The sequence below is a fragment of the Dipodomys ordii genome, unplaced genomic scaffold, assembly GCF_000151885.1.
Source record: "Dipodomys ordii isolate 6190 unplaced genomic scaffold, Dord_2.0 Scaffold14, whole genome shotgun sequence".
In the NCBI taxonomy this organism is placed as follows: domain Eukaryota; kingdom Metazoa; phylum Chordata; class Mammalia; order Rodentia; family Heteromyidae; genus Dipodomys; species Dipodomys ordii.
Window position 1 is genome coordinate 2,897,387 of NW_012267230.1, and position 23,826 is coordinate 2,921,212.

Genomic DNA, 23,826 nt, shown 5'->3' on the forward strand with positions numbered 1-23,826 from the left:
GACCAGTGCAGAAGCGGTACTCCCTAGACACTATGTGGAAAATGAACGGTACAACTTGTGGGTGGGGATGGGAGCCAAAAACTATGAGAAAGGGAGGGAAGGGATAACGTTGTCCAAAAAGAAGTGCATTCTTTACCTATCTTATATGACTGTAAGCCCTCTGTACGTCACCTTTATAATAATGATTAAAAAGAAACGTGAGATCCTACAAAGAAAAAAATACAGCAAAAAGGCCTGGGGTGCAGCTCATGTGGTAGAGTGCTTGCTCAGCAAGTAGGAGAGGAAGCTCAACAGGACCATCAACCTACAAAAAGCAGTCATGGGAAGCAGGGAAGGACACAGGCCCTGCGGTCCCCGCCAGGGCTCCCGCAGGACTCAGCGAAGGTGGACATGACGGTCCCGGCTTCGCAGGGAAAGCTGTGAGAACTGAGATCGCCGGCAAGCCACCAGCAGTGTTCTTTTTTTCTTCAGAGCAACAGCTTTGAGGAAAAAGACACCTGAGAGACAGCGTATGTAAGAAGGGCACTCTGACCTTCCTCTTTCTTCCTGAAAACAGAAGATAAACTCTCCCAAGAAAGAAGCCCCCTCCCAGCGCCTGGGTGGGGGAGAAACGTTTTTATCATGAGGGTCTGGGGGGGAGGAGGGGAGGAGGCAGGAGACCACCTGGGCAAATGACCTCGTTAGACTCAAAAATGACCTTGTTAGACTCGCCCTTCTTTTCCACCTGTGGCTGCCCGGGCATAACCTCTGTCTGGTCCCGCTCTCACCACTGACTACATGCTGTCAAACAGCTGTAGAGCATTGTTTTTCCTGTGAGGGCTCCTGGGTCTATCATTTTTCCTGCCTGCCAATTTCACTTCGGGCCCAGCCACACCTTGAAGGGAGTAGAGGTCAAGCTCTGGCGGTCTCCCATGTCCTGCATACAGGCAGATACAGATGTGTGTCTCCTATCAGCTGCCTGATGGCCTCCTCCCCCTTGCCCACGTGCGGACCAGCCCCGAGCTGTGTCCTGAGAAAGTCAGGCGAGTGGAAAATCAACTTAGGCTAGACTGAGGGTCAGCCCACCAGGTGAAGAGAAGACATTAGTGTCCCGTGAGGGGGGGGGGGGGAGACGCTCACTCACCCTTCGTTTTTGGCCCACAGTAAGTTGGGGCCCAGCACGATGGCTATGTTGCTGGGAGTCATCTTATTAGCGTCGCTGGTCTGAGCGAGCTTCGCGAGGAACTTGATTAGGTACCTGCGAAACAGAAGGGATGAAAGGTCTGCAGGTCTCCCCGACCACCTGCGTTCCATGGCTCTTGCAGGTTTTTCTTTTGTTTTGAGAACTTGATTAATGAGAACTTGTAAGGAGGAAATCACCCCGGTTTTACCTCTATGTGCTGCACATTTCTAATCCATTTCTCCTCTATTATCCAATTGTTACCACTGAGTAAATTAGATTGGATTCAACAGTAGCTCAACATATTTTTAATACAAATATAGTAAAACAAACAAACAAACAAAATCAACCAAGGTACATTTCTTAAATGGAACTGTATTTAAACACATTTTATACTGCAATTATGAAAATATTCAATTTACATGCTTTAACTATAATTTTATATATCTGTAAGTATGGTTACATTAAAAAATTAAGTACAATCTAGCTCTCTTGTCAACAGGGAGCTGTTTTAAATAATGCTAGGCAGGGCTGGGAAGGTGGCTCAGTGGTAGAGCGCTTGCCTTGCATGCATGAGGCCCTGGGTTCGATTCCTCAGCACCACATAAGCAAAAAGAAAAAAGGGCGCTGTGGCTCAAGTGGTAGAGCGCTAGCCTTGAGCTGAAGAGCTGAGGGACAGCGCCCAGGCCCAGAGTTCAGGCACCACGACCGGACCCCCCCCAAAAAAAATAAATAAATAATGCTAGGTAATCCTTAAAGTGGAGTACTATGCAACCATAAAAAAGTTATCATGTACTGATATGGAAAAATTCTCTTAAGATTCACTAAACAAAAACATTAAAATGTTAAGTAAAGAAGATGAGGTGGAGGATGTGTACAATATACACTACCATTGGATGTTAAAAAGTGGGTGATGAGAGATATCACATGTATGTAGCATGTATATATGAAAGTAGTTGCTTATGCACATGTTCACTTTTTTTTTTTTTTGAGGTGAGGTACTGAGATTAGTACTCAGGGCCTTGAGCTTGCCAGGTACTCCAGCACTTGAACCACACCTCCAGACCCTTTCTATGTTGGTAAATAGGGGGGGGGTCTTGTTTCATACCTGTGTTGCTGGGGATGACAGACAAGGGCCACTGCGCCCAGCTACTATGCTTCCCCCACAGCTGGGATAACAGCTTCAGGCCACCACATCCACTTACTGTTCAGGATGGAGTCAGGAACGTTTAGACCAAGGCTGGCCTCCATCTTCATCCCCAAGATGTCCACCTCCCAAGCAGCTAGGATTACATACTTGAGCCCCCCTCTCCTGGCGTGCGCTGGCTCTTGCCGAGAGGCTGTGCAAGAAGCTAATCCTGACTGGCTCAGGAGAGGGATGGGTGGCGAGAGGAGGATGGTGGGAGAGAGGTTTCTCTTTTCAGTGTATACTTTTGAACTGTGAATCATAGGAAACTCTGGATTTTTGCACTCTATATTTAAAAAGCCACCAGTAAAATTTATAGAGTAAAACAAAGTTAAAATCCCAACACATTCTGAGTTATAGTTGAGTTCCCACCACAAATCACTGAACAGATTCCTATGCTTCCCAGCTGGCTGGGTTACATTAATGAGTAGTACAAACAAGGTAGATGCTTAAGGTGTTGGGAGTATTCTGTGAGCTAGGGCCAGAGACCAAGACTGAACTAAGGTCAGGAAACTTCTCTGACCTGTCATTGCTTGAATGGCTTTCACAAATTCCTCTTAGAAAAGTTTCTTTGCTTAGTTTTAACTGACTTTACCCTTGGGGCCACTCCTCACTTTCCTCTACCTCTTCGGGGTTACATAAGGGAAAAATGGAAGTTAAATGCCAGAGGTTTGTCCATCCCATGGCCAATTTAATGTAGCTATTTAGAAATCTATAATGTCATAGAATAATATAGTCTATTTTCTTCCTCCTCCTCTTCTTCTTCTTCTCCTCCTCCTCCTCTTCTCCTTCTCTTCTTTTCCTTCTCCTCCTCCCCCCCTCCTCCTCGTGTGTGTGTGTGTGTGTGTGTGTGTGTGTGTGTGTGTGTGTGGCTTGAACTCAGGCCTGGGTACTGTCCCTGAGCTTCTTTTGCTTTCTACTTGAGCCATAGCACCACTTCCAGCTTTTTCTGTGTATGTGGTACTGAGGAATTGAACCTGGAGCTTTATGCATTCTAGGCAAGCACTCTACCACTAAGCCACATTCCCAGTCCTTATGCTCCATTTTCTATCAAGGATATTACAGAAAGATGCCCAAGTGGATCACGGCATCACCCACCCCACCAACCCCCAGGCCAGCAGCTCCCTCCACGTGACTCTCCACCTCTTCAGCCGTGCCATGCATGCCCGAGTTAATATTTTCCCTGCCAGGATTAAACCTCTCTTCACTCCGGAGTTACTGTAATGTAGTGGTTTACTTTATGGAATCCCAACCATACATACCTAAAGTTAACAAAGTTTTGTGGTGGCAACTTCTGACATGTTCTCCATAAATCTTGAAGTTTTTTGTCTGGATCCTGTATGCTGAGAAAAAAAAATTATGTGTAAAAATTCATTAGACCACCTATTACTGATAGATGTACTAATATGTGGCTGTAATCTGGATATGAAATGTCACCCCCTGGCCCTTTTGTTGAAGGCTTGGACCTCAGCCTGAGGTGCTCTCTGAGCTGGTGGAACCTTTGGGAATAAGTCAGGGCCATGGCCTGGAAGGGGTTCTGGGACCTTGGCCCTTCTTGTTTTGCTCTTTGCTTCTCAGCTAGCATGAAGCCGACAGGCCTCCTCTCCCATTAGCCCTGCCACGATGCGTTGTGCCCAGTGTCATCATGGACCGACATCCTTGAAATTGTGAACCAACACAACCTTTCCTTCTTTACGTTGATTATCTCAGTCAAAGCGATGCAGAGCTACCTAAAAATATATGCTCTATTAACCGTGAGGCCTGTGTTGTTATTTACCACAGCTGGCAGACAGCACAAACTTGGGAAACAGACAGGTTTGTAGTAAAATATCAACTACATCACTGTTTGACTTGGAGCAAGATCTTGAACTAACAAGACTCAATCATTCCACTTGTGAGCTCGGGGGCAGAGCCACGCAAAACCACGCGGCCCAACACACATGGCACAAGGAGACAGAGCTCCACAGAGGGTTCAGTCTACAAAACATGCATGCTAATGGGGCTCTGGAGCCTGGATTTCCTTATACCAAAGAGAGCCCCGCCACAGATCAGCTGCCAAGCTCAAGGTGCTCGGACTTCTGGTCAGTCTTTCCCACTCTCAAGGCTGCTTAAAGTCTCCAGGCCCAGAGGCCCATTCTGCTGTAGAGCCCTGGCCACAAAGTAAACTGCAAGGCACAAATGTTCAGAGATGCAGAAGAGGGACACAGCAGGGTTTATGGGGCAGTCAGCTCTGCCCACTAGGAAGGACAGTGCTAGAAGGTATCCTGGTGATATCTATACAACAGAAGTGAAGATATATCTACAGGGCTGGGAAGGTGGCTTAGTGGTAGAGTGCTTGCCTCGCATACATGAAATCTTGGGTTCAATTCCTCAGCACCTCATACACAGAAAAAGCTGGAAGAGGCATCATAGCTCAAGTGGTAAGAGTGTTAGCCTTGAGCAAAAGAAGCTCAGGGATGGGGCTGGGAAGGTGGCACAGCGGCAGAGCACTTGCCTTGCATGTATGAGGCCCTGGGTTCGATTCTTCAGCACCACATAAGCAAAAAGCCGGAAGTTGCGCTGTGGCTCAAGTGGTAGAGCGCTAGCCTTGAGCTGAAGAGCTGAGGGACAGCGCCCAGGCCCAGAGTTCAGGCCCCACAACCGGACCCCCCCCCAAAAAAAAGAAGCTCAGGGACAGTGCCTAGGCCCTGAGTTCAAGTCCCATGATTGGCAAAAAAAAAAAGAAAAGAAAAGAAAAAGAAAATATATCTACATGTTACATGTTAAGAGATCAGCCCATATGTCACCCATACAGTGGAGGTCTATGCTGACATTTCTCAACTATGAAATAATACACTGACAGACAGATGCCTAAGAGGTGATTTCCTCTCAGAAAAATTGAGCTCAGGAAGGGACAAGGAAACCACCCAATAAAAGAAAGGCTACAACTCGCCTACCTGCAAGTGATGGTTGGGTTCGTTTAACACAGTCACAGGCTAGGCCCTAACTGGGTTCTTAGGGTGGAATAAAGACTACAAACGTGGCTCTGAACTTAAAAACCTCACCTATAAGGGAGAAAGCACGATTCCGCAAGCATCTGGGAAAAGCAATATGGGATGATGTGTAAGTGACAAGAAAAAATGGCTCAGGGGCCATCAAATCACGGCCTGTGTGATGGGCAGATGGGGACAGGGGAGAGGAGGGGAGTATCAGAGGTAATGATTTAGGGACCTGGGAGAGAAGACAGGTCAGAACAATGACACTGGCCGGCTGACCAAGAAACTCCAACAATTTTCTATGAAAGACTTGTCCTGCTTAAAACCAACTCTTCCTTGATAGAGTTAAGCCTGGGGAGGGTGAGGGGTGGCAGGGTGGGGTGGGGGGAGAAAGGGCCAGAGAATGGGCAGACAGAGGTGGGTGCCCGTTATTGCCCTGGCCTCAACCCTACTCCTCCCCAAGCTCCCCCCCATTGCCTCATCTGTGAGAACAGTAACATCAGCCTCTTACAACACTAAGGATTTGCAAGCGGCCTGACAGGCATATAGCAGTAGGACCCTTGTCCAGCTACAGGGCTTTCTTCAACATAAAGAGCATTTGCGATGGGCCAGTTCATTAGTGAGGGTGCCATTATGCATCTTCAATCAGATAAGTCACGTATGTTTAACCCAAGGCATAACTTGGAAGCTTCCCATACTAATATTAATACCTGAGATTTTCATTCTCAATGTAACTAGATCTGGGACACGTGCTATTTTCATGTTAATTATACAGTCTGAGGATAAAAATGACTTGCAAATGGGGCACAGTATTTTACCCTCCTTTTGGGTGCCAGTACTGGGGCTTGAACTGGAGCCTGGGTGCTGTCCTTTAGCTTTCTTGCTCAGGGCTGGCACTCTACCACTTGAGCCACAGCTCCACTTCCCCTATCCTGTCTCTTTACTTTTAAAGCTGTGTTCTTTAAACTCACCTTGCAACTTGTGTCCATTCCTCGTAGAGATGAAAAGTCATCAAGGGTTCAGGCAATTCTCGCAAGTAGGACTTCAAAGCACCTGCAACCATTAACACCTTGGCTATGAAATGGAGGTGCCTGGAGATCTTGGGAGCGCATGTTTTGGCAAACTGACATTATCTCAGTCACAATCTTCTGAGTTATACAGAACAAACCATACTTTGGCAGGAGGAGTGGTTAGAGAATGAAGTTATGTTTAAATTCTCTTAACAGACCTGGTCTGTGGGGAGGAGAAGAGGGAAGAAGTATGTTTCCAACAATGGTGTTATGAGCTATCTTCACCTTTACTCAGTAAGGGGAAAGAGGGAGGAAATAAACTTAGATAAAGATAATAAGAAGGTAGGTGTGTGTGTGTGTGTGTGTGTGTGTGTGTGTACACTCCATTACAAAGGGAGTTTTTGGTATGTGTGTGTCAGTCCTGGGGCTTGAACTCAGGGCCTGGGCGCTGTCCCTGACTTGCTTCAACTCAAGGCCAGCGCTCTACCACTTGAGCCACAGCACCACTTCTGGGTTTTTCCTGAGTAGTTTATTGGAGATGAGAGTCTTATAGGCTGGCTTTGCATAGGGAATTTTATTCGGAGTTTCATTTTGACAAATGAAACTATATTTTTTTAACAGATGATCTGCCCAAGTTAGGACTTGCTCAGACTTTGAGGGCAGCTTGACTTTGTTTTCTGTTGTTGCTATTTGTTTTTTTTTTTTTTGTCAGTAGTGAGGCTTGAACTCAGGACCTTAGCACTTAGCTTTTCCACTCATCTCAGCTTTCCGAGTAGCAGCTTGACTTGAGGGACTCATTGGAGCTCACCTGCTACGGCGTGGGGGTCTGAATAGAACTCATCCAGGTGAGAAGTAGAACAGTCTAAAGCAGCTTTCAGCTTCTTTAACTTGGAGGCTCCGGCTCCAATTCGGAAAAGGCCCTGAAGACAACGAAAAGCCATCAGTGTCAAGTGTAGGTTGCGAGTCTCCTACCAAGAGGCTGCGGGTTCTCATGGAACTTCAGCTCGCCTCCATCCGCGAGGACAGTCAGCCAGTCAGTCTGTCTGTCTGCCTGCTGGCCAGCTGGCCAGCCAGCCTGCCTCACAGGGCTGCCCAAGAAATAGGGAGACCTATGTATTCACCTAGATTGCCTGGTTGGGCAGAAAGCAGCCCATTCACGTTGGTTTTTGTTATTTTGAGACAAGGACTCATTGTGTAGCCCAAAGTGGTCTCAAATTCTAAATCCTGCCTCAACCGCTCTAGAGCTAGGATTACAAGGTAAGCCACCATGCTAGAAGTCTGTTTTTAATGCAAGCTCTCAATCTGTCTCTGTTGAAAAGGCCTTTTTTTTTACTTCCACAAAAGGTTTATATTTCCAACACTGACTGCTATAGATTCTCTAAATTTAGGATTTAAAAAATATTAGCATTGGGCGCAGAAATAGAGGGAAGGGTGAACAAATGCAGTCATGGTAACCAATAGACACTATGTAGAAGATGAACTATGCAGTCCTGTGGGCAGGGATGGGATGGGGGAAACTGGGGAAAACTAAAGCAAGGGGTGACAATGTCCAAAAAAATAAATGCACTTACTGCCTGAATTATGAAATGGTAACCCCTCTGTACAACACCTTAGTAGTAACAGTAAAATCACCTCAAAAAATTACTATCTCAAGGCTAGCCATAATGGCTCATACCAGTAATCCTAGCACTCAGGAGGCTGAGGAAGAAAAATCCCGAGTTTGAGGCCAGCCTGGGCTACATATTGAGAATCTGTCTCACACTCACATACAAAAATGTTGACATCTTAAGAAAAAATGTGTTAGACCAGGCTGCTAGTCACCCCTGCCCAAATGACACTAAGAAAATGGAGGGAAAAAAAACAATACACGAAGTATCAACCAAGACAGGCAGGAGTAGGGACACTGGACCAGGAGTTAAAAGACTTGAGTTTCAAGCAAACTGATATGGGCAGGGTTTCAGGACCTGGACACTCCTGACACTTCAGTCTGGGTGATTCTTCACTGGAGGAAGTGGAGGTAGGGGAGGGAGCGCCCTGTGCATTGTGGGCTGTTTAACAGCATCCTCGATTTTTAGTCTTCGATACTATGGCCAACCAAATTACTAGGATCAAAATGTCTCAACAGTTTGCCAAACACCAGTGGGGAAGCGGAAGTGGCTCCTGATGAAAAGCATCAACCATGACTTATCAGCAAGTGGAGCAGTCCTGGACCTGGTGTGGTTGGATGGGTGAGTTTTTGCCTGTGTAATTCCTTAAAGCTGTTCACACTGCAATACACACACTTTTCTGTATGCATGTTACATAAAACTTTCATATAAAGTTTTTTAGCCGGGCACTGGTGGCCCATGCCTTTAATCCTAGGTACTCAGGAGGCTGAGATCTGAGGATCCTGGTTTGAAGCCAGCTCAGGCTGGCTGTGGGACTCCAATTAACTGCTCAAAAAGCCGAAGTGGTGCAGTGGCTCAAGTGGAACAGTACTAGCCCTGAGCAAAAGAGCTCAGGGACAGGGCCCGGGCCCTGAGTTCAAGCCCCATAACGGACCAAAAAGAAAAACTAAAGTTTTTTTTAAAGGAAAAAAAAAAAGACATTATTCTATCGAGCTCTGTGCCAGTGTGACCTCTCTGTATGTTGACTTATCTAAACGAGAAGAAATGAACAGGAACTGCCCTGCCTGGCTCTCTGGTAGGGATCCTATAAAAGAAATGCATAAATGCATTCCAACATCAATTGCATCGTATCACACAGGTGCAAGATTCTTGCTGTCAATAGTTACTAAGGGGGCTGGGAAGGTGGCTCAGTGGTAGAGCGCTTGCCTTGCATGCCTGAGGCCCTGGGCTCGAGTCCTCAGCACCACGTAAGCAAAAAGAAAAAAAGCTGGAAGTGGCACTGTGGCTCAAGTGGTAGAGCGCTAGCCTTGAGCTGAAGAGCTGAGGGACAGTGCTCAGGCCCAGAGTTCAGGCCCCACGACAGGACCAAAAAAAAAAAAGTTATTAAAACCTAGAGCTCCTGGAAGCTCTGGTCTGTTACAACATCATGAAATCCACCGTCCCACATCATGAACAGCTTAACATCCAACGATCAGATGGAACACAAAAGATCGGAACACGCTTCATTCAGGCGAGTTCACCTGGTCCTGTGAGACACAGAAGAGTATGGTGTGCAAGGTGGGTCTCAATTTGAAAGTTTGAAAGCTGTAGGTCCACACAATGCCCACAGTGGCTATGTAATAAAGACAGGGTGGATGGTGTATGTGTGGGGAGGGGGGGATGCGCGCATGGTGCCCTGGGAGAGGAAGGGCTGCCTCACCTCCTCCTTCATGCCCGTCTCCAGGAGCAGCATGACACACGCCTCTATGGGGAGCGCGATCTCGCGCCCGCTGCGCTTCAGGTGCTCTTCCAGAGGGGTCCCGAAGGCGGGCTTCTCCGCCCACTTATCTAGAGCAGTGAACAGCCTGTAAGACACCCCCACAACCTCACGCATCCCCACGCTGTTTTCTCCCCAACCACCGAAGGAGGTGTTCTAAACGCTGGCAGCCGAGGCTCTGGGAGGAGCCAGCGCCTGTGCCGTGTGCGGCTGTGGCTAGCGTGTGTGGGAGCGCGGCCCCGCGCTGCCTGCCTTCAACACGTGTTAGGTAGGCTGGCGGCCTGGTGTGGGAACACAGGGTGCGTCTGAGCGTCCTTTCCTCGTGGAAAGCCATGTCGCCGAGCCATGCACGGCAGCACGGGACGGGCCTTCTAGTGACAGGATGAGAAAGAGCTTCCTCACATGGAGATGGAACCATTGTCCCACGTCTGTGGCCCAGGACCGGAGATGGTCGAGGGGAACGTGGGCCAGGTGCAGTGCCTCTGAGACAATCTGTTGCCAAACAGATTCGGAGTCAAAACACAATGAAGCGTCATCAGCTCCCCAGGAACGCAGCCTGGGATGAAAGCAGTAGTGTGGGATTTTATTTAACCCTGCTCCCTTCCACCACGGGGCTGGTGCAGCTCGGCAGAAATACACACAGTGGGGCAATCAGATAAGAAAGCCACGTTTTGAACTTGGACCTAGGGTCTTCGAATGGGAAGTCCTGGCTGGATCGGGCCTGCATGTGGGATCGGGGCACACGGAAGCTCAAGGGAAATGAGCTGGTGGTTCTGCCCACCAACTGGGCTTACGCTCGTCCTCTGCTAGAACTTTCTGGAAACACTCCACAGAGTGTGCTGCCCTCTGCCTTCATGTAATGCTGGCAGGGGTGGGAATGAAAACCTCCATCCCAGACACATTCCGAAGGGCAGACTCCAGTTTCTCAAATGAACAGCGTACTATGTGCCTGGCACTGCAGGAGGGACCAAGTGCACAGAGACACTCCACCTTCAGGATGAGAGCAATTGGATCACGAAGGAAACACAGGACATACACGTACACGTGACAGCCACAAGACAAGACACGTTTGCTATGTCATGGCAGATCGATGGTATACACAAGGGTCACAAAACAGCTGTCTGCATGGCCAGTGGTGACTGGGGCAGAGGCCAGGCTGGGGAGCCCCCCGGAAGCAGCCAGATCAACATGTCTTGGGGGGCGGGGAAACACCCTAAGTGCCACCAGACCTTTTAAACATTTAAAAGAAGGCAGAATGGGGATTGGTACATGAAGTGTCTTGATTCAAAATGACAGCAACTAATTAAGAAAATGTGTAGTGAACGGCAGCTGTTTGCAACCTCTGGTGTCGACCATCAATGCAAGGGTGATTTGGGAGACAGTGTTCACACAGCCCCAGCAGTGAGAGAGACGAGAATCGACAGGCTAAGAAGCAGATAAGCACATCTGGTGGAGAGCGACAAGCGGTGAGTCTGGACACTTGAGTTTTATCCCAGAGCTCGGGCACCAGGCTATGACAGCACAGCAGTAGAGGGGCCAGGAGGGATGGGGGGAAAGGCAGGCACAGGGCAGAATGAACAGAACCCGGTGGCCATGTGAGAGAGGAAGGGAAGAGATCACAGGCTTTCAGGCCTGGTGGTTTCAAGGGGACCAAGAAGGAAGGCCAGGGCGAGTGCACAGACCACTGAGCGGAAGACGAGGGCAGCATTCAAGAGAACCGATGCTTCAGCTGCAGGTGAGAGGGAATTTCTAGGGAAGGGGTAAAGGGAGGGAGGAAGAGAGGATCCTAGGGATGAGGACACAACTCAGAAAAGGGGGTGAGGTAGGGGCAGAACTGTAGAAATGTGAGACCTACAAATGAGAGATGATGATCAAGTGAAGCAGGAGAAAGTTTCGCCAGGGAAGAGATGGCCCAGCTGTGCCAGACACCAGGAATGCCCAGTGTTTGGGCATTCAAACTTCCTTTTTAAACAGCAGAGTGGAGGGGGGGGGGAAGCCAGATTGAAAAATTAAGAGGCAGGAGAGAAGGTAGAAAGGAGTCTCTAAGAGCCTGGCAGAAGAAAAGGAGATCGAGTAAAAGGCACTGAGTTTGGGACATGTGGAGATTGAAAGGCCAGCAGCTGGTCAAATGTCCATTAGAAGGTCCAGGACATGAGAACCACAGGGTCAGATTATAGCAAGGACTTGTTGAGTCTTTCTGAAGACAGAAGACAGGACTAGAGGGAGAAGACTAAGAGGAGACGGGAGGGGAGAGGAAGGGGTATATTTTACACAGGAGGAGATGGCCGTCCTCCCCTGCTGTGCCCCCTACAGGCCAGTTTTCCACAGTTCACCCTAATCCCCCCAGCCCTGCTCCCCATTCTCCTGCATTTCTTCAAGGAAAACGACAGAACCAGCTGCCTGGGAAGCCATCCTTCCCTGATTGGTGGATGGGGAACTTCCCAATTAGACTTCAGCCACTCAAAAGCTACAACATTGATGTCCATCCTTCTGCTCCACGCAGCACCCAGCACACAGTGGCTACCTCAGAAACCCAAGTTCTCAATTCTGTATGTCTGCTGCTCAACACCATTGCTATACACTGGGAAACGATGTTTTTTAGAACCAAGAGAAGCTCATCCTATGAAGAATGGCCAAGTAATGAGGTGCATTACAGCTGAGATTATTCAGGGCCAGTCAAAACAGAGAATCTTATTCCATCATCCAAAAGCTTTCAGGCACAAGGCTAAAAACTGTTGGGACTTCCTGAAGTTCAAGGGGCCAGTGCACATGCGCATCCACAGAACCTTCCACTGTCACCCATACTGCACAATCAGATGGTCGCTACATTCAATGGCTGGCCTGATCTCTGCGGTTCAAACCCGTGGCTCTGCAGGGTGAACTTAAACTCCAAATGTCAGGTCTACACTGCAAGCAAAAGGCAGCTGGCTCTCCACATTCAGCCAGCTGTGGACTGAAAATACCAAGCAACGAAACTGCTCTCTCCTGAATATGGAGAAACTTTGCTGTTTTGTCGTTATTCTCTAAACCCTACAATGGAACTACTATTTACACAGCATTTACACTGCACTCTACAGTATAATAATCTAGAGATGACAAAGTACACAGAAGAATATGGGCAGGTTATATGCAGATGAGGCCACTCCCCCTCAGACACTGAGGGACAAATGCGACAGACTTGAAGATGACAGAGCACCTCCTGCTCATTTCTGCTGGTGAGCACTGATGGCAAATCTCACAGAAGGAGAGGCAAACAAAACAAAATCGACAAGCAAACCAATAGGTGTACATATCCCACTTAAAAGTAAACATCAAGGGAAGGTTCAATCCATTTGTGGAATAGAATCTGCAACGTGCTTGAATATGGTGGGTAAAATATCAGTACTGATAAGAACAAAAGCCTTGTGTCGACAAAGGAGTCCAAAATGGGGGCCGTGGTCTATGACTCCATCAACACTCATGTGTGGAGTCAAGTACAAAAGTTCTCTCCTGGAAAGCTGAACTTCTTCCCCGCCCCCAGACTGATGGCCACTCTTGGAGACACAGGGCCAGAACTGAGCCCTGCAGAACCAGCAGTTGGCTTGGAAAAGTGACTGGATGCTCCAACTTTTCAAGCTTGTAGGAGGACAGACAGACCTACACACCCCCTGAGTTATCTCTTCGAGGGAAGGTTTGAAAGAACTGCAAAGTGTTCCGTTAGTGTGTTAATTTGGGTTTGGAAGACATTAGAGGATGCAGCAAGGAAGATGGACGGGTGCTGGGAGCAGCACCTGGCTTGGCAGAGAGCCTCCACCCAGAGGAAATGCATGCAGAGAAGAAGAGAGGCAGAGGGGCAGCGGCAAGAAAGGCGTCAGCCAGCACGCAGGTTACGTTACCTTGATGGGCTCGCATTTCGGGAAGGGCCTTTTCTAAGACTGCTAATGCTTTTCTATGGTAATCTGCTTGTGCTTCTAATAACTGAGAACAGACCCACATTCAAAAACAAAAGTAACGTTAGCGTCGGATGCACACACACACAGTGGCTGAGCAAAACTCAAAAAAAATGAACTCAGTTTGCAAATAAACTAAAAAGGACTCGATTTTTACAATGGGCTAAGATTTTTCTCAAGGGCCGGCGCTTACCGTAACGAAAAATTTTCCGTACTCCCCTTCTCTGGCCATGAAGTTGTACATGTCTGCCGCGAGCTGATCCTGGGTAAGCAGAAGAAACACAGCATGAGAAAGATGAACGGAAGCATGGTCTGAGGTGATCTGTGAGGCCTCACACAGAAAAGTGATGGAAGAAGCCACAGATTAAATGTTCACTAAACCACTGCTGCCACCATACCGGGGTACAACAAAAAGAGTAAGCATCTTATGTCTTGACATGGGAACCATTTCCAAAGTATGTTTCTCAATTCCTTGCCAGGAAGCAAGATTATGTATGGGGAACTACTTATAGTAGATTACCACTTGATTTAAACAAAAAAAAAAAAAGGAGAAAAATGTCCTCTTTTGACTGCCATTAAATGTGTGGGTATGCACGGGCATGTTTCTGGAATTAAAGACATTAGGAAGAGCAATTTTCTATCAAGTACAGAAGAAATTAGATAGAAGGAAGAGAATGGTGGAAGACTTAATGTCTAATTTTATTCTTTTTAATATCTAAAGAAATCATTCATGTAAAAACTTGGTAACTTAAGGAAGGACAGATTAGGCAAATGGGTGTATATGTATTTTTTTCAATTTTTGTATATATGTGTGTGCATATATTGTTCTTATACATATACAGAAAAATTTACATTTATTGGAAAATACACATATATAAACTTCTTTTGCGTTTAAAATATATATTGCTTTCTGTTTTGGACATCAAGGTACATAAATTAATGTGAAGACTATCCCATTTATGATAAACCTGGAAATGCTAGTTATGAAGAATAAATACATTTATAAAATAACTGGCAAAACAAGAAAGTAAATTTCCTGAATCTCCAGCCTGCCTCAAAAAAAAAAAAAAAGATAAAAGGAAAAGAAACAAGATAAAAGGAAAAGAAACAAAGACTCACAATGTTGTGCGTGAATGGAAGCTAGGGATGGAATAACCAGGTAGACTTGTACCAGCATGGTAGCCAACATGGCTGAGTCTGGCATTCGTGAGGACTCAGACCAGAAAGGGAGGCCTCGGGCTAGCATGGCAGGGAGGTAGTACAGGCACGTTGCGCACAAAGATGCAAGTCCTGGAGACCTAGACCCTTCATACGGGAAGTGCTGACACAGTCACGCGTCGGCAGACGATGGTCGCTGCGATGACTAGCCGTCTCATACCTTGCACTGCTCGACTTTATTTCCAGCTTCATCCATCTCTTCCTTGAGGGTATCTATTTTTGATGGAAGCCCCTGAAAGTTGGCTCCTGAAGACTTGTGAGCTTGGTTCCACCTGCACAAACAAAGGGGCAGCCAGTCTGACACGGCTGTGCATCTTCAACGGCACGGGGTGGGGGCAGGCCCCTCCCCAGAACAGATACTGCTCGTGACGGGTATCAGAACCCAGGATGGCTGCTTCTCTTTGACTTTATCCTCTAAGAGGAGATGTGAGTGTTCCACCATGACAGGACCCTCCCCGTGCTGTGGGTATCTGCTCTGAGTGCCATCAGACACAGCCTGTCTCATACAAACCGTGCTGCTGAAGCAGCTGTGCAGTGCTCAGCACAGAATCCTTGCCAACACAGCACCCCTTTGCTGCCCGGTGCCTCTGGAAACCAGCTCCTGCTCCTGAGCACTGCCTAGGATGTATCTTCCTGCCACCTGTGACTTGTGACTAGTTTCAGCCATGCAGACCTCATTTTCAAGTGCTTTGAGCTTGTTTGTGTTCGGCACTGTCTGGTTCTGTGGAAAGCTAAACACAAAACCAAGGCTAGCATGCTACTACCTCTTACTGCACTGCCCTATTACTATTACACTGCCCTAAACATTGTGTGCTGCCCACTTCACATTTCTGAAAAGGCACAGACAGCAGCAGGTCATCCTAAGCAACAAACCAGTGCTGCACTCCCTGAAAAGCCACACTCTAGTGTGAAGAGCGGCTCAACCTAACCTACCCTGTTAGCAACTTGGCCTGCCTGTGGCTCAGGGCCCACCTGTGAAACTGAGATGACCAACACTGATCCCCGTGCAGAATGACACAGGGAGTCAGAGCGAGAACAAAGATGAATGTGTGTGTGCGTATGCACATACTGGATTCCTACCTAACATCCCTGCAGGGCGGCGCGGGAAGAGGTAACGAAGAACGGCCAGCTGTTCCGTTTCTCTAATACCTACTTGAGTTAATTCAGTGAGTAAGCCCCGTGAATAGCAGATGGAGAATCTGTAAGTCTTCTAGGGGGTACGTGTACTTGAAATGAGTTAACTCCTGGCAGATAAATCTCTGTAATGTTGTTCAATCAGCTCCAGGGAGGGACACTGACAGTCTTGTTAAACCAGTCGAATGTTCTTCCTTGTTTGAGAAAACAATTGTCCATTGGGGAGAGAAGGACAGACAGGCTGTGCTGGGGAGCAGGTAAAACAGGGAGGAGCGGGGAAGAAGGTGAGTACAGAGGAACTACTTTATATGTATGTATGAGGGTAAAATAATGAAGCCTGCGAAAACTATTTTAAGAATGAGGGAAAGAGATGAAGAAGCAGTAGAGGGAGGGAGGGCGGATGGAGTACCTTATATGCATATATGGAGATGTCACAACTGAGGCCCTTTGTAATATGTGTAACAGATTAGCATACATGAATATATTTAGCGTACAGGAGCACATGTATTATGTAACTTTTTTTTTTTTTTCTGGGTGCTAGCCTAGGTGCTGTCCCTGAATTTCACTTGAGCCCACAGCTCTGCTTCTGGCTTTTTAGTGGTTCACTGGAGATGAGTGTCTCATCAACTTTCCTGCCCAGGCTGGCTTCGAATTGTAAGCTTCAGATTTCAGCCTCCTGAGTAGGCAAGGATGACAGGTGTGGGTCACCATGCCCAGTGCTAATAAATAATGTTAATTTTAAAATGTTATGTCAGGGTGGCCTGCACTCCCGTCCTGTCACACAGGATTCTGGTCACCTGTGTACAGGTGATATGGAGATAGCAGACACTGTGTCCCAATTCTAGCTTCGCCATTTATTATTTCTAAGGCCTGGTGTGGAGCAAGTCACGTGGGCTGGAAAGGCAGGCAGCTCCCTTATGTGGGGAAAGAAGTTCCCTCTCTCACTGGTGTTGGGGGCCTCTGCACAAAGCCTGACAGGGCCCGGGACTGTTAAAAATAGAGGAGCAAAAGAACGGGGTCTGGTGGGAGAACCCAATAGGCTGATATCTGGAGTTTGGAGATCAATACCTGGCAAGCAGCAAGTGTCCAGCAAGCCACACTCTTGCTTGGTAACTGTGCTATGCATGAATGCCTAGGATCTTTACGTTCGATGGCCTGGGGCTGCTTCTTCCCCCAGATAAAGCGGATGTTAGTTAAGCCAGCAGTATCCCCGATACTCAATCCAGCCCTGTGGAGGGCCACTTTCTAAGGGTACCATTGGTGCAGCTGACACACAGAACTCATACCTGCTTTGCTGTGCGCTGCACAGACTTGCAGTGAGGACTGGCAGGTGTGACGGGGTCAGCAAGGCCTCCCGTTTCGATAAGGAGAGTCTGGCTGGTGGACAACCCCGCTCCTGCACTTATGCACTATTCTGCATATGTCTGCGGTGCTGGTGATGAAGCCGGCACCTTGTGCACTGTGGGCAACTGTGTGTGTGTGTGTGCGCGCGTGTGCATGTGTGTGTGTGTGTGTGTGTGTACACTGGTCTGGGGCCTGAACACAGGGCTTGGGTGCTGTCCATCAGCTTTTTTGCTTAAGGCTAGTATTTTACCCCTTAAGCTGTAACTCCGCTTTTGGGAAGGTAACTGGAAGTACTTTCCTGCCTGGGAGGCTGGCTTTGAACTCCTGCAATCTTCAGATCTCAGCCCCCTGAGTAGCCAGGATTCCTGGCATGAGCCACTAGCACCCAGTTAGTTTTCCTTATTTTTGAGTTCTCCTTGCTCACAGAGGACAGGGTAGTCTAATAAGACCCCCACTGCCATGATCGGGAGAGGATGTGGCCTGAAGGATGTGGCCAGAGGAGCAATGTGTGACTTTGTGACGATTTCCACTCTGCCTGTTCAGCAGTGGGTGGTGATGGCTCGTCACTGTCTCTGCAGCTTTATCTTACCTGGCTCTCACCGAGTCCCAGTCCAGCACCAGTTTTGCGAGCTGCTTTCTCTGTTTCTGGATGTTGGGAATCTCGACCTGAAAGGAAGAACACACTAAATGGGATGTGCACTGGGGGTTGAACGGGATGCACTTTGGCGTTTTTAGCCGAAGACCTCAAAGAGCACATGGTTTGTTTAAAATGGCTTCTCTCTTAAGGAAAAAAAAAATTTCAATTTTCAATTTACTCCTTTTTATTTCTGAGAAGCATGTATTCAAATCACTGTAGGCACAAGTGAAACATTCTCCATCCAGCCTAAGCCAGTCGATTCTTCTGTGCACACAGCGCAGACACCTACCTCTGCAATGCCGTACAGAGGATCCACGATCTCTTTTTCAACAAAAACTTCATGCTGGGAGAGCTCAAGGGCCAGCTGATTCTCCGCATCTCCACACGTCTCCAGCATCTTCCTTCAAAAACGAGATAACCAACAACAAGCGTGTGCTATTACATCAGGCAATAATCATTGCAGTTCTGATTGCGCATAGCAGAGCACTGCCCAGCAAAGCCTTTACAAACCACACATGAGCCGGGTGCTGGTGGCTCACACCTGTAACTCTAGCTACTCAGGAGATCTGAGGATCACAGTTGCAAGCCACCCTAGCCAGGAAAAGTCTGTGAGACTCTTCTCTCTAATTAAACAGTTAAAAAGCTAGAAGTGGAGCTGTGGCTCAAGTTGTAGAGTGCTAACCTTGAGCACAAAAGCTCAGGGATAGTGCCCAACCCCAAGTTCAAGTCCCAGGACCAGCTAAAAACAAAACCAAAAACACATACAACACAAGCTAGGCACCAGTGCCTCATGTCTGTAATCTTAGCTACTCAGAAGACTGGAATCTGAGGATCAAAGTTTGAAGCCAGCCCAAGTAGGAATGTCCATCAAACTCCAGAAGCAGAGGTGTGGCTTAAGTGGTAGAACACCAGCCATGAGCGAAAAAGCTAAGGGACAGCATCCAGATCCTGAGCTCAAACCCAATGTGCATGTGTGTGCGTGGACACTCCCCCCCCCCACCCCACACACGTGTAGGTTAGCACTTAACACTAAAGTCCAGTGCATGAGATGGCCGCATTCATAATTCCAAAACTGGGGAGGCCAGGCCACAAAGATCACCTCTTTGAGACCAGTCTGAGCTCCACACACACAAATAAACAAACAGGAAGTGAGTTGTGTTTTAGAAGGAAGCGGACTGGGCTGGGGATGTGGCTCAGTGAGCACTTGCCTGGCATGCGTGAAGGCTGGGGTTCAATCCAAGGAAGGGAGGGGCACTCAGTACAGGGAGGACAGGAAGGGGGAGAGGATGGGTGGGCCAGGGAGGGAGGGAGAGTACTATTTCCAGTGTAAGTGTGAGATGAGAGGGGTATAGTGTTCACAACCTACTCAAGAATTAGGGACTCAAGTCAGAAGACAATTAAGGACCCTGGCGGCCTAACGTGCACGTGTGCAGTTGACGGGCTGGCTAACACTGGAGGCTGGCAAACATCACATCTGTGAACACGCTGCTGACCTCACACATGCGTGTGTGCACACGTGCGCGTGCGTGCACGCAAGCCTGTACTGTCACAATCGCTTTCTCTCTCTTGTCTCCTTGTCACCCTGTCCCTCTAGAACGTGGCATGGGGTGAGGCAGCCGTAGTGGCATGGTGGATCTGAGTTTTGAGTACAAGCTTTGCTATATCATAGCTGTGTGGTCTCAGGCAACTGCCTTATCCTCTCTGTTTGCCAATGTCCTCCTCTCTAAAAATGGGAGCATCCGTGTTACCTACCTCCTCCACTGTTTGGAACAGTGAGCTATACTTGCAGAGTACTCTGCATGGGGCTAGCACACAGCCCCACTCTGGTAAGGCTCACTGAGGCAGCTGGAGAAGCAGTTACAGACACATATCCAGGCTGGAGGGTACAGGGATGCTGGCTGCGGCCACAAGCCCCCTGCTCTGGACAGGGCCAGAGCAGCCAACGTGGGTCAAGAGTAGGAGGAGACCATTCTGTTTACGGAACAAAGGAAGGATTGTGGGGGGAATGGGCAGAGAAGTCTGAAGGTCATGCCCCACTGGGAAGCAGGGCCCCTCTCACAGGGGCAGAGAGCAACAGGACTTGGGGCAGGAGCCTCCTACCCTGAAAACTGCTATCTCCTCAGACTTCTGTATTACTTCATCAATGCACCCCGCCTGCCGTGGGGGACTGGGGAGCAGAGGGACAGCACAGGAGGATGGGAGGGAGGACTCCGGATGCTGTATAGCCCAGGACACCTGTGCTGGACAACAACTAGTTGGGCATTTCAACATAGCCAGCACGGAAGAAGAGTTTGGAAGATCCCGACATCGCAATGATGGGTATTTGAGGGGCTAGACTGGTCAGCTGCTCCGGGAGGATGGTAATTGTCACATGTCCCCTACCAATGCATACAACTCTTTACTCTGTGTCAATTAAAAAAGTAAACCACATATAAAATTTTAAGTCAACTCAGGTGCTAAAGGCTCACAACTGCTACTCAAGAGGCTGAGATCTAAGGTTCCTATTTCAAAGCTGGGCAGGAAAGTCTGTGAGGCTATTTCTAGTTACAGACCCCAAATCGGGAAGTAGAGCTGTGACTCAAGTGATAGAGTGCTAGCCTTGAACAAAAAAGCTCAGGGACATCATCCACACCCTAAGTTCAAGCCCCAAGATCAGCATGTACACATATGCACATGCGCATGTTCACACACACACAAATAAATTTAAGTTACAACAACAAGGATGGTCAGGTTTGGTGTTACATGCTTGTAATCCCAGCTACTCTAGAAGATAAGAGGATTCTGGTCCCAGGCCAGCCTAAGTAAAAGCTAATAAGATGCTATCTGAAAAACAAGCTGTTACCAAAGGACTTGCCTATGCCTGTAATCCCAGCTAACTCGGGAGGTGGAGGTGGGAAGATCACCTTCCAGGCAAAACTGTCAGACATCATCTGAAAACTAAAACTGGAAATGAAACTAAAACTGGGGGCATGGCTTAAGTCATAGAGCACTTGCTCAGGAAGCTTGAAGCCCAGAGTTCAATCCCTTGAACTGCCAAAAGAAACAAACCACAAAAATCCAAGTAATTTCAAATAATTTAGAAAAATACACTCTCCTTCCCTCCCCCAGGTAACGCTCTTTGGTGGTATTTATGCTTGCCGGGTAAGAGTTCTATCATTTGAGCTGTGCCTCCACCCCACCCCACCCCCATACACTGGTGCTCATTGAGCTAGGGTCTGGCTTTCTGCCTGGACCACAATCCTCTTTTTTTTTTTTTGCTTCCTGATACAGCTGGGATGATAGGCCTAGCCTCTTCTAGCTAAGATGGAATCTCTCAAGCTTTTTTCTACCCGGCCAGGCTGGCTTAGAGCTGCGAGCTTCTCAAGCTCAGCCTCTTCACACAACTAGGATGACAAATACACCACTGTGCCCAGGTATTTGGTTAAAGGGGGACAAGGGTGTCTCACATGTAGCCAGGGTGGCCCTAACCTCAGCTTCCCAAGTAGCTAGGGTCACAGGTGTGAGCCACCAGTGCCTGGCTAGGAAAACACACACACACACACTTGTTTTTGGGGTACAGGTGCTGGGGTTTGAACTCAGGGTATGGGCACTGTCCCTGAACTATTGTGTTCAAGGCTAGTGTTCTACCACTTGAGCCACAGCTCCATGTCTAGCATTTTGATGGTTAATTGGAGGAGTCTCATGGATTGTCCTGCCCAGCTGGCTTCAAACTGTGATCCTCAGATCCTCCAGACTAGCTAGGATTAGAGGCATGAGCCATTGAAACAAGTACTGCTGAATTTTGATGGCTATCTTTTTTTTTTTTCCCTGACCAGTTCTAGGGCTTGAACTCAGGGCCTAGGCACTGTCCCTGAGCTTCTTTTGCTCAAGGCTAGCACTCTACCATCTGAGCCACAGCACTACTTCCAGCCTTTTCTGTTTATGTGGTATTGAGGAATCGAACGCAGGACTTTATTCATGCTGAGCAAGCACTCTACCACTAACCCACATTCCCAGCCCATTGATGGCTATCTTGAAAGAAAGTGACTCCTAATTAGGACTGAGAGGGACAAGCCAAAGTCGCGAATGTGAGCCAACACCAGACACAGGAAAGGTGTGGATGGAACTTCTCCATGTCCAAGCTCAGGGGAATACACACTGACCCTATCAAAATACTATTGTCAGCAGCTCCTTTTAGCCTAGAGTCTACTGGGATCCAGAGACTGAGTCTCGCTTTCTCCCCAGTGTCTCAGCCGCTGTCTGGTACCCGGTCACACCGATGCTGCCCAGGCCACACCATCCCCCCACCTCTTCCCAGACTTGAGGCCTCGGCTCTCCTCTGGGGAAGCAGGACCTTACTTACCCCAGCAGGGACTCCTCCAACTGGGCAGATGCCTCCTGCATGTTCTGAGCCAGGGCTGTGAGAGGGAGCTTTTTCTGGAGGGCAGAACACAGGGTGGGATTCTGTTATTACCTGACCCTGACCTAGATCCTTACCACAGCTGCTCCCTCCCTCTTCATAAACTGCACTGGGAAGAAAAGACTATGGTTCCCCATCACCAGGCTTCCAGGGATGCGCTGAGTGACTTCATTGTTGTGATTCAGTTTGGGGCTCTTGACTAAAGTAGACCTTTGATGTCAGGTGTCTGCACTACAGTTCTATACCTGTGAGTTGCTATGTGGATTGGGCACCCAGGTTGAGAACTACTTGTGTGACATGCCTGGGACCAGAAGTGCTTCAGATTTTGGAGGATTTTTTTTAAACAGGAGTATTTGCATCAAGTTTACTAGTTGAGCATTCCTTTTTTTTTTTTAGTTGAGCATTCTTAATCTAAAAAAAAAAAATCTGAATTAGTCCAAAATCTGAAAGGTTTTTGAGCATCCTGTCAGCACAGAGAAAGGTTCAGATTTAGTGACTGAGTCTGTTAAGACATCCCTGGAATCACAGCCATTCAGGAGATTCACATAGGAGGACTGAGGTCTGAGGCCAGCCTGGGCAAAAGCTCAACTCTATTTGAAAAACAAAATCAAAAGTGCTAGAGGCATGGCTCAATGAAGAGTACCTTGTTGCCTATCAAGCTCCAAGACCTTGAGCTCAGTCCCTAGTACAACGAGTCCTCCCCACCTACCCAAAGAAAGGATGAAGAGAGAAAAGTTCAGATTACACAGCATCTGGACTTCAGAGGGTTTTTGTTGTTTTGTTGTTGTGGGGCTTGAATTCAGGGCCTGGGTGCTATCCCTAAGGCTCTTTGTATTCAAGGCTAGCACTCTACCACGTGAGCCACAGCACCACTTCCAGTTTTTGAGTGGTTCATCGGAGATAAGAATCTCCTGGGGACTTTTCTGCCTGGGCTGGCCTTGAACTGCCATCCTCAGATTTCAGCTTCTTGATGAGCTAGGATTGATTACAGGTGTGAGCTACCACCACTGTGCTTTGGACTTCAGAATTTTGAATTAAGGATACTCAGTCAGTGCTATGTTCTGTGCACAGACCTTGTACAGACTTGCTCTTCTATGCATTCTCAACTTTGACTATGTCATTGTAAAACCTATTCCAAGCAGTAAATAATAAGTGATATTAGATATATTCACCCATTTCCCCTCCCTCTAAGTTATCCATTTATAAATCGTGGTTCTTTCAGCCCCATGAGACCACCGCAGGCCACCCTGCCTCCAGAGTGATGTGAGAGACCCACCCAGATCCTTCAGCTGTGCTGTCTTTCCAAGAGCTAAATGTTAAGAGGTGCAACTGCAGAACTGAATGAATACTGAAAAAAAAATCAGTCTAGGCTGGGTGCTAGTGACTCACACTTGTAATCCCTACTACTCAGTAGGCTGGGATCTGAGGATTGTGGTTCAAAGCCAGCATGAACAACTGAAAGGAGAGCTGTG

At 47.9% G+C, this 23,826-nt stretch overlaps 1 protein-coding gene across 1 annotated transcript in view; it reads right to left on the bottom strand.

Annotated features, from left to right (window-relative positions):
* The window catches only part of Arhgap17 (Rho GTPase activating protein 17), a 72,663-nt gene that overhangs the window by 19,972 nt on the left and 28,865 nt on the right, over nt 1–23,826 (bottom strand). The window contains exons 5-15 of the mRNA XM_013011170.1: nt 22,298–22,371; nt 18,245–18,356; nt 17,908–17,984; nt 15,001–15,112; nt 13,816–13,884; nt 13,569–13,650; nt 9,637–9,764; nt 7,139–7,250; nt 6,292–6,373; nt 3,608–3,688; nt 1,124–1,237 (exon numbers count right to left, since the gene is read on the bottom strand). Of these exons, the coding sequence (XP_012866624.1) occupies nt 1,124–1,237; nt 3,608–3,688; nt 6,292–6,373; nt 7,139–7,250; nt 9,637–9,764; nt 13,569–13,650; nt 13,816–13,884; nt 15,001–15,112; nt 17,908–17,984; nt 18,245–18,356; nt 22,298–22,371 (1,043 nt within the window). The remainder of the gene's footprint in view (nt 1–1,123; nt 1,238–3,607; nt 3,689–6,291; nt 6,374–7,138; nt 7,251–9,636; nt 9,765–13,568; nt 13,651–13,815; nt 13,885–15,000; nt 15,113–17,907; nt 17,985–18,244; nt 18,357–22,297; nt 22,372–23,826) is intronic.